At 36.6% G+C, this 10966-nt stretch overlaps 1 protein-coding gene across 4 annotated transcripts; it reads left to right on the top strand.

The window, feature by feature from the left end:
* Positions 1-86: 86 nt before the first annotated feature.
* LOC139949098 (uncharacterized) lies at positions 87-8646 on the top strand. Of its 4 annotated transcripts, none has more exons than XR_011787519.1 (9): positions 87-286; positions 1013-1065; positions 1452-1538; positions 2575-4119; positions 4884-4973; positions 5515-5652; positions 6106-6297; positions 6513-7711; positions 7834-8646. XR_011787519.1 is itself a non-coding variant. In XM_071947502.1 (9 exons), exons 4-9 carry the CDS (start codon positions 1497-1499, stop codon positions 6927-6929), a joined length of 2424 nt encoding a protein of 807 aa, XP_071803603.1. In that variant the 5' UTR covers positions 87-286; positions 464-538; positions 1013-1065; positions 1452-1496; the 3' UTR covers positions 6930-8646. The 4 variants fall into 4 exon arrangements, 3 of the variants coding, with proteins under 3 accessions (XP_071803603.1, XP_071803602.1, XP_071803604.1); XM_071947502.1 differs by adding an exon at positions 464-538 and having other exon boundaries at positions 6513-8646; XM_071947501.1 differs by having other exon boundaries at positions 6513-8646.
* Positions 8647-10966: the final 2320 nt, after the last annotated feature.

Below are 10966 nucleotides of genomic sequence, written 5' to 3' on the forward strand. Positions count from 1 at the left end.
TAGTATATATCAATTAATAATATTTTGACAATGAAAAGTATAAAAAAGATAAAACAAAATTCTGAAGGGACTATCTGAGGCTTCAAAGCTCCAAAATAAATTAATCTACTGAGTTGACAACAGTGAAATCGCGTTAACAGCGTGAACTGCATGGCGGCCATTTTAAAGTTGATGGATGTGTGTTGTCAACTTTTGAACTGTGCCGTGTTTGTCGACAGCAGCATTATGATAACCATTTCCTGTTTCTGTCTTTGCCAGAGTTTGATGAGACATCCAAGAGACTAAGGTACTTAAAAAAAACCTTTTAACAATAACAGTGTATCCCATCTATTTTCTATTAAGCGAGTTTCCAGAACAGACATGACTGTTATTAAAACTGTTGGGTGCAAACTTCCATCCTCGCGCAAACTTCAGCCTCTGCTAAGCGCGCAAACTGATGGCCCGATTTATTTTGTGTATGTAGGTTTAAGCCCGAGCACGCAAATTTCAACGAGCCTGCGCACCAGATGTTCCACGCAAATTTCAAGCCTTGCGCAAGGTTGGTGCTGTCAGTTTTTCTTTCTTCTTCTACTCTAATTTTTCTATTCTACTGCTCTGACTGACTGCTGTATGCCCAATAAACATGTTTAAATCTCTGTCCTTAAAGCCACTCGACAGCTTTGGTAATTGTCTAAAGACCAGTCTTCTCACTTGGTGTATCTTAACATGTGCATAAAAATATAAAATAACAAACCTGAGGGGGGGGGGGGGGGCTGAGAAAATTTGAGCTCAATTGCCTTTTTTGGTTGTCGAAGTTGCAAGAGAATAACGTTACTGGAAATATGGAAGACCCTTGCTGCACAAGTTGTGTGTGCTTTCAGATGCTTGAATTCGAGCGTCAGCTCATCAGGTGTTGTCTCGAATTCAATTTGAATATTTTAGTGAGAAATTACTTTTTCTCTAAAAAAACTATGTTACTTCAGAGGGAGCCGCTTCTCTCATAACACAAGGTTTTGTTTTGTACTTTCAACAGCTCTCCAATCCAACTTGGTTGGAGTCCAAGTTCAGTTTGCTCGTTGTTACCAAGTAAGTTTTTATGACTTAAGTTTTTAAACCACAAATCAAAAGTTATTTCCACGACTTAATATTCCACATTATACTTTTTCAAAAAGAATACTTGGGAATTTAAAAGAGTTCTTTATTAATTAAGACCAATACTAAAGTCCAAATGGCATTTCCGGGGAACTGGGCAAGCAAGCGAACATTACGGTAACTTTATGCCTTGCAGTTCATGTCGAGCTTGACCATTGACAAAATATATCGTGCAAACTTCATCCGAACACGCAAATATGCCGCACGAGCTTCAGGCTCTCACGGCTAGTTTGCGGCCAACAAAACCAATCGTGCATCAATGACAGAATGACAAACAAACGCAAGATTTTAAACAAATTTGTTTTACTTCCTTTCTTTAGGTTTTTAAGTAATCTTGGACCATAAAGACATGATTTGTGACCAACATGTTTAAAATCAGTGAAGAAGATTTTGCACTAGGAGATGAGGTAAGCATTATTAATGTTAAGTAAGCCCTTTTAACACGACAAAGTCAAACTAGGGTCCTTGGTCTCTGGCGCCAGTTGTCTTGACCAAGGACGTTGGTCAAACTCAAACTGGACTTTTCACAGCTAGCGTACATGTACTTCGCTAACACATGTGTTGGTTACCAATCATTTTCCTGCTCTGTCATAATCGGCGGCCCCTAAAAAAGATTTTGTTTAGGACGAAGATGCGCGAAACATTCATATTTCTACCTCCATGCTCCGACCACCAAATTCCATTGCCTGAAAAAATAACAATTAATAATAATTCACTTGGGAGTGCAGATTCTTAACGATGAATGTTGTCATAAATCTTGCACCCATTTTGTTGCCCACTGAAGTTTTCTTTAAATCAGTGTCGATCTATGCTCGATCATGAACTTTTTGATAAATTGTTACGTAGGCCTACTCCTAGAATTATGCTGGGATTTCATTTAAAAAAAACATCTAAGAGTTTTAGAGAAAATCAAATTGATTTTCGAGAGTGAACTTTTTAAAACATCTCTCAATGATCTCATGCTAATATTGTAAACTTACTCTCTTGAAGGAGTCGTGCACACATAGTCCCATAAACACGCTAAAAGGTTTAACGTTAACGTATAACGGGGTCGAACATCTTGATTTTCTTGCATCATGCGTTTCTTCTTGCACGCATGCGTGGTAGCTCCAGCTAGACCAGGGTCCTTCATTTTGCAAGCAATGTTCATTCACACAGCATGCACGGACGATCGTGGTATAATTTTCACAACGTTGTGTTTGTGACGGAGGTCTGGACCAGGGAACCGTGCCTATTTAAGCAGAGATACCTTTCACACGATGTGGATTAAACACTGTTGTGTTCTTAAGACCAAGGACCCCCTGCTTATTTTCCTCAGGTGAAAAGGACTTAAGACACTGCTACTTGTGAGTGGGTTGGGAATAAGTTGTCAATGCCCTTATCGAGGAGATGATAATTTATACTGTGGATATTCATCAACTTGTTTTTCTTCATTTTTATTAGAACTTTTGGTCTGGGGCTTTGTCAGATGAAGCTCCTGGTGCAGAATTGTTGTCAAGCAACTGTTTGAATGTTCAAGGAGGTTCAGATAATAAAACTACTGGAAGCCTTGCATCTGATAATCGCGTTCAAGAAGGAAAGTCAAGAATTGCTACCGTTCAGAAAGGAAGCAATCTCAATTTTGCTGATGCTTCTAGTAAAGCTATGACACCAAAAGACCTCAATATTGGACTACATGTATCTGCATGTGTTACTTCAGCGAACCTTCCCCAGAGAAAATTTTCTTTCAAGCCCAAATCTCCAAAAGGTTGCTTTCAGAGCATTTCCATCAAAACTGTTGAACAAGGAATTATTAGCACAGGCAAGAGTGTTAGACCAAATGATAGTGTATGTACTTCCACTGTAAACAACTCAAATCTTGCAGTTGTATTTGGAAGCAAAGAACTCAGAATTGTTCAAGACAAGAGAAAGAAAGTCCCAGCAGAAGCAAGCCTACTCAGACCAATTTCCTACCATGCTGGAGTAACTCCAAACTTCAGTCAGTCTGCTGTCACATTGAATGCTGAGGAGGAAACACATAAAAACATAAAGAGCACAAATCATCCAAACTCAAGATGTACAGTAGGGGTTGATGATAAGACCATGACACCAAAGGAACCACAACTCAGAAATACAATGGAATGGTTTCAAACTCCAACCACAACTCAACCAAGTCAAGCTTTAACTAAGCAAGGTAAACTATTAGACTCCAAAGTAAAGACAAATCTGCAGATGGTTTCTACTGAAAGGGTTGACAATTTTGATGACCAATTCAACTCGTGGGAGGATGACTTTGATTGGGATTCTGTTATTTTACAACCTTCAACCACTGTCACCAAAAGTGTTTCTAGAGAAGAGTCAAAATCAAGATCAGCAAATCCAGCCACTCCACAGCCATGTACAGTAAACAATGTAAAACAAGACTGCAATACATCACAACCATATGCAGTGACAATGGATACTAGCCCTGGAAAGTCTTCAGGAAAGATTACCCAACAAAGACCAATCATAAACCTTGTGACACTATCTGATCAGGAAAGATGTAATCAGCTTCAGAACAACCCACCAAGAACCAACGTTCTACCCTGTACTCCTTCAAACCTTTGTCCCATTCAAAGATCAAGTACCCCCATTCAACTCAGAATGAGTACCCCTTTACGATCTGGAACCTCAGGGTGCAGACCACCTGTATCCAGTTTCAACAACAAGTTTACCTCACAAGGTGTCCCATCAACTCCAAATATCACAAATTCAAGCACTCGACAGTTTACACCAGCACAACGTTTCCACAGCCCTGCAAACCGAAGTCACTATACTGGGAACCAGAGTGGTAGAGCGTTTACCACACATGGAGCTAAACCCCAGAAGACAGTTATGACTACCCCTCAGACATCGTTACTGACATCTAGAGTTGCTCAACTGTTCCAAACACCTACCAGTGTAAAAACTGCAACATCGCACACAAGAGTAAGGAAGTTTCCGGGTCCTGCTGGTGTACTACCACAATTAGTAAGTGTGAAACTGTTTTATTAACAGTGTCTAGTGAATGCATTATTTAAAGACACTGGACACTATTGGTAATTGTCAAAGACTAGTCTTCTCACTTGGTGTATCTCAACATATACATAAGATTACAAACAATCGGTCGTTGAAGTTGCGTGATAATAATGGAAGAAAAAACACCCTTGTCACACGAAGTTGTGTGCTTTCAGATGCTTGATTTCGAGACCTCAAATGCTAAATCTGAGGTCTCGAAATTAAGTTTGTGGAAAATTACTTCTTTCTTAAAAACTTCATTTAATACTACAGAGGGAGCCGTTTCTCACAGTGTATTTCAACAGCTCCCCATTACTCGTTACCAAGTAAGGGATTATGCTAATAATTATTTTTAGTAATTACCAATAGTGTCCACTGCTATCAAGTCCTCTCAGTTCATGCCATTATCAACTTTTTAACCAGTGCACAAGAAATCATGACATGTTTTTTTTTTAGTGTTTGTCTTTTGCATACTTTATGCATACTTTATTATAGTTTGTGCATGAATATGATAAAATATTGACAAGCTGTAACACATGTCCAGCAGTGCACATGTCCAGTGTGTACATGTAAGTTGAACTTACAAATTTCTTTGTAAAACAGTAACTAAAAGCAGAGGTGAGTTGCATGTTGGAAGTAGTACGTATACCAACGGATCCCTTCATTGAGAATATATATAATGAATACCATATCATTGATCACTTTGGTTTGTTTACTCCACCACATTTGTTTTCCAGATGGAAGGTCAGAAATTGAATGATCTCTCTGAATTAGTGTCTCCTGAGACTACACAGGATGTTCCAAAGTCAGGCTCTACAAAGTCAAAGGTATGTTAATGTACAAATATGTTGGGTGTTTTGTATGAAATACTGTAGTCTATTGATTTTAATGCTATTGTTCTGTTTGGTAGTTGACTTTGTCAGTGTGAAATGTTCTTTGTGTAATAACCATAGATTTTGTATTTTGGTTTGAGTGATAGTAACCATGTTTTCTTACATGACAGGATACTAGTCCTACAAGATGATTACAAGTACAAATCACTTGCTTTGTGGTGCTTGCTCTTTTCATTGTGTAGTTACCTAATCACTAGTTCAATTAACATGAACATGTTTCTTTCTCAAAGACACTGGACACTATTGGTTTATTCAAAGACCAGTCTTCTCACTTGGTGTATCCCAACATATGCATAAAATAACAAACCTGTGAAAATTTGAGCTCAATTGGTCATCGAAGTTGCGAGATAACTGTTAGAACCTGTTGGTTCACACTCACCCTCATGCTGTCAAAAACACTGCAGACTAAAGTAGCTTTACAACACGTGTTCACATGTATGTATTATTAAATGGCTAAAGTTTTATTTGTTTACAGTTTATCCCTTCTGAAGATGATGGTGAAGCCGACTTCTCTCATGGAGCATGGAAGAGAATGAAAGTAGATCTTGACTTGGAGGATGACAACCAACACTCTATCCTGGCCAAAAACAACATTGCTTTGCTTTTAAGAAAGGTAGGGGAAAACGCCTCTCAACTTTACCAAGCTAAAAGTTTGTGGTACATTTTGAGAGAAGATTTTTATATAAATTTAACTTTAGTTTTAAGGTTATTTCTGTAAAACTTTTGTTTTTTATAGAGCAAATTGTTTAAAAGGAAAGACAGGTACTAACAAACTGGGTAGTAGTTATTGTAATTGAATTTGACCTGTTATTGGGTAATTCTGACGTACTGTTTGTACAAATATTTTGTAATTATGTTTTTTAGTTATTTCTATCCACTTGTCTGATAAGTACTGATTCCTCTTTATTACAAAACTCAATTTGAGCAACTTCTTGTAGTGCAGTAGTGCTAAAGCCCATACACTAAAAAAAAACATTGAAGACTTTGTAATTAGAAATTTTAGTGAAATGTTATTATGATGTTTGTTTCAAGTTGTAACTTTTGTCTACATGTATCGACTCAACAGGCTAGTTTGAAGCAACTGACAAAAAACAAAGTGCCACACTTGTGTGTAATGATCAAATCCATTACCATCAACACAGACGCTAGTGTTGTGTTGAGAGATCCAACTGGTGAGATACAGGGTACCATACATAGACGTCTTATAGAGGAGCATCAAGCTGAGTTGAAACCAGGGTGTGTCTTGGTTCTCAGACAGGTCAGTTACAGTTTAATTTAAAACTCTTCAATTTGTCATCATCATTTTTTTCGTCTGACTTAACTTTTTCTGTTTCATAACGTTTTACTGAAGGCACACTTTGAAATTGGCAGAACATGAAGTAATATTTCAAGGTTTCTTTAAAAAGTATCGCCATTTGATGTTGGATTTAATTTTTTTTTATGAGACTGAGTTGAGTTCTGTTATCTTACTAGGTTGGAGTTTTAAGTCCGTCTCTTCGGAACCACTATCTGAACATCACTCCAAGCAATCTGATACAGGTCTACCCCAGTGAGTCAACCCACTACCTGTCAACTCAACAAAACACACCCAACTCATCTAAAACAACTTTTAAGAAGTTTTCTTATCCAGCACAAAGCAACCTGGAAAGTTCTGAAACATTTGAAGGGGTGGACAGAGTTGATTCTGGTCAAGTAAAAAAAGGTACTTTAATGGCTTCAACAAATAAAGACACTTCTAATTCGGAGTACGTGAACCCCTGCAAATACAAGAATCAGAATGACATGGTTTTCAATGAAAAAGACCAACCCTCAATTCATGAAGGAAATTTACAAGAAGATTTCACTCAACTACTTGCTGACATCGGTGAGGACTTTTTCGGTGATTTCTGAGAAATTTAAAGACTTTTCTCCTTTCATGGGTTCATCATTTACCTCAATTTAACAAAACAAACTGTGTTGTAGTTTTACAGTCACAATTGTTGTTAATGGTAAATACACCAATGAATGTAAGCAGGAAACTTAATTTTCGAATTCTTTACAGATTTTAGTTAATTTCAAAAGTTATTACAATTTTTTAGGAATATGCTTTGTCACACTTGTTATGATGAAATCAATTTGGTGTTATTAGCTGAAATGTATTCAGTAAGTGTTTTATAATAGATTAAACTGTACTTGTATGCAATTCCTATAACCCAACCATGTACATGTAAGATTCAGCCTCATTGGATGTGGGACACAGAAGCGTGAATTAAAGGGGTGTGTCTTCATGACCAAAGTAGGCCTGTGGCTGTACATGGAATTATGATCTATCATCCTATTACTGCATGCCTGCCCGTCCCTCCCTTTTATCAGGAGTGATTGGTTCTTGCTGTTTGTTACTGGGTGAGAGTTGAATTAAAGGAGTGTGTCTTCATGACCAAAGTAGGCCTGTGGCTGTACATGGAATTATGATCTATCATCCTATTACTGCATGCCTGCCCGTCCCTCCCTTTTATCAGGAGTGATTGGTTCTTGCTGTTTGTTACTGGGTGAGAGTTGAATTAAAGGGGTGTGTCTTCATGACCAAAGTAGGCCTGTGGCTGTACATGGACTGCATGCCCAACTGCCCTCCCGTTTATGGAGAGTGCACTTGTGCTTGCTGTTACTTGGTGAGAGTTTCATGACCAAAGCAGGCCTGTGGCTGTACATGGACTGCATGCCCAACCGTCCCTCCCGTTTATGGAGAGTGCACTTGTGCTTGCTGTTACTTGGTGAGAGTTGCATAACTAGGGGCGTGTCTTCATGACCAAAGCAGGCCTGTGGCTGTACATGGACTGCATGCCAACCCGTCCCTCCCTATTATGGGGAGCGCACAGGCATGACAGGTGTTTCCTGTTACTGGGTGCGAGTTTATAATTCTATGTACAGCCATGTTTGATCATGACAACACTGCCTCTTAAAAGGTTTCATTTATGTAACTTTGGTCATAGCTTCGATGGATTCTTGGAAAAATTGTCCATTACTGTGCCCCTGGGTTTGTTGACTTGGAGCATTTGGAGCAACAGGCCCTCTAAGGAGGCATTGTTTTACTCAATAGTGAATGGTGATTTTAACAAGATGGAGTCTCAGACTGTGTTAATCACTGTTTCTTGAGTCTGGCTAGATCAGTCGTTCTGGGTGTTTTTATTTTGGATGGGCCAAACTCAAAAGCTAAACAGTAATCTATCAAATAATAAAAATAAAAAGTAAAGTTAACTTGTCAGAAAATATACTGTATTTAGTTTCTTTTCAAGAGGCTGAGAGACTTTAAAACTATATATATTGCTTAAAATTATCATTTAGTATTGGTTGATACATGTAGCTTATCTTGTTACATTGCCCTGTTTCATTTCAGGCAAAATTAGCTTAATACGCAAGGTTATACTATAATATATATTATAAGCCTTGCATATTTAGCAAATTCTTTCTGAAAATGCAACAAGGGGTTGTGTATTAATTTAATGTGCCTTGTACACATTTTCACAATTTTTCAAGCCGAATTTGAAAAATTTACATTTTCACCAATTTTTAAGCAAAATTTGAAAAATTCACAATACATATTTTCAAAAAAACTCATGCAAAATTTGACTTTGAAGCAAAATTTAATAAATTCACAAGGCTAAAGACCTTGTACACAGTTTCACACATTTTGAAGCAAAGGTTGTTAAATTCACAAGATATACCCTGGTAGACATTTTGAAGCAAAATTTTACAAAATTGCCTTGTACACATTTTCTAGGAAAGTTTGAAGTAAAATTTGATAAATTCACAAGGCTATAGCCTTGTACACATTTTCACACATTTTGAAGTAAAATTTGATAAATTCACAAGGTATAGCCTGGTAGACATTTTGAAGCAAAATTTGACAGAATTGCCTTGTACACATTTTCTAGGAAAGTTTGCTTCAAAATTTGATAAATTCACAAGGCTATAGCCTTGTACACATTTTCACACATTTTGAAGCAAAATTTGATAAATTCACAAGGTATAGCCTGGTAGACATTTTGAAGCAAAATTTGACAGAATTGCCTTGTACACATTTTCTAGGAAAGTTTGCTTCAAAATTTGATAAATTCACAAGGCTATAGCCTTGTACACATTTTCTAGGAAAGTTTGATGCAAAATTTGATAAATTCACAAGGCTGTAGCCTTGTACACATTTTCTAGGAAAGTTTGACAAAAAATTTGATAAATTCACATAGCCTTGTACCCATTTTTACACATTTTGAAGCAAAATTTGACAGAATTGCCTTGTACACACTTTCTAGGAAAGTTTGCTTCAAAATTTGATAAATTCACAAGGCCTTGTACACATTTTCTAGGAAAGTTTGATGCAAAATTTGATAAATTCACAAGGCTGTAGCCTTGTACACATTTTCTAGGAAAGTTTGACGCAAAATTTGATAAATTCACATAGCCTTGTACCCATTTTTACACATTTTGAAGCAAAATTTGACAGAATTGCCTTGTACACACTTTCTAGGAAAGGTTAACGCAAAATTTGATAAATTCACAAGGCTTGTAGCCTTGTACACATTTGATACATTTTGAAGCAAAATTTGACAGAATTGCCTTGTACACATTTTCTAGGAAAATTTGAAGCAAAATTTGTACACGTTTTTACACATGTTGAAGCAAAATTTGACAAAATTGCCTTGTATGCATTTTCTAGGAAAGTTTGCTTCAAAATTTGATAAATTCACAAGGCTATAGCCTTGTACACATTTTCACACATTTCAAAGCAAAGTTTGACAGAATTGCCTTGTACACATTTTCTAGGAAAATTTGCTTCAAAATTTGACAAATTCACAAGGCTATAGCCTTGTACACATTTTCTAGGAAAATTTGCTTCAAAATTTGACAAATTCACAAGGCTATAGCCTTGTACACATTTTCTAGGAAAGTTTGCTCCAAAATTTGATAAATTCACAAGGTTACACATTTTGAAGCAACATTTGACAGAATTGCCTTGTACACATTTTCTAGGAAAGTTTGCTTCAAAATTTGATTAATTCACAAGGCCTTGTACACATTTTCACACATTTTGAAGCAAAACTTGATAAATTCACAAGGTTTAGCCTGGTAGACATTTTGAAGCAAAATTTGACAGAATTGCCTTGTACACATTTTCTAGGAAAGTTTGCTTCAAAATTTGTTATAGCCTTGTACACATTTTCTAGAAAAGTTTGACGCAAAATTTGACAAGTTCACAAGGCTGTAGCCTTGTACACATTTTCTAGGAAAGTTTGAAGCAAAATTTGATAAATTCACAAGGCTATAGCCTTGTACACATTTTTACACATTTTGAAGCAAAAGTTGACAGAATTGCCTTGTACACATTTTCTAGGAAAGTTTTGACGCAAAATTTGATAAATTCACAAGGCTATAGCCTTGTTTGTACGAATTTTTACACATTTTGAAGCAAAATTTAATAAATTCACAAGGCCTTGTACACATTTTTACACATTTTGAAGCAAAATTTGATAAATTCACAAGGGCTTAGCCTTGTACACATTTTACACATTTTGAAGCAAAATTTGACAGAATTGCCTTGTACACATTTTCTAGGAAAGTTTGACGCAAAATTTGATAAATTCACAAGGCTGTAGCCTTGTACACATTTCTAGGAAAGTTTGACGCAAAATTTGATAAATTCACAAGGCTATAGGCTTGTACCCATTTTTACACATTTTGAAGCAAAATTTGACAGAATTGCCTTGTACACATTTTCTTGGAAAGTTTGACGCAAAATTTGATAAATTCACAAGGCTATAGCCTTGTACACATTTTACACATTTTGAAGCAAAATTTGACAGAATTGCCTTGTACACATTTTCTAGGAAAGTGTGACGCAAAATTTGATAAATTCACAAGGCTGTAGCCTTGTACACATTTTCTAGGAAAGTTTG

Source organism: Asterias amurensis, chromosome 16, assembly GCF_032118995.1.
Source record: "Asterias amurensis chromosome 16, ASM3211899v1".
Taxonomy (NCBI): domain Eukaryota; kingdom Metazoa; phylum Echinodermata; class Asteroidea; order Forcipulatida; family Asteriidae; genus Asterias; species Asterias amurensis.

Excerpts from the sequence above, each read along its gene's own strand:
- LOC139949098 (XM_071947502.1), top strand. The coding sequence starts at position 1,497 with ATGTTTAAAATCAGTGAAGAAGATTTTGCACTAGGAGATGAG. Across the intron at positions 1,539-2,574 it reads ATTTTGCACTAGGAGATGAG|AACTTTTGGTCTGGGGCTTT; the intron begins GTAAGCATTATT and ends CATTTTTATTAG. Across the intron at positions 4,974-5,514 it reads CAGGCTCTACAAAGTCAAAG|TTTATCCCTTCTGAAGATGA; the intron begins GTATGTTAATGT and ends ATTTGTTTACAG.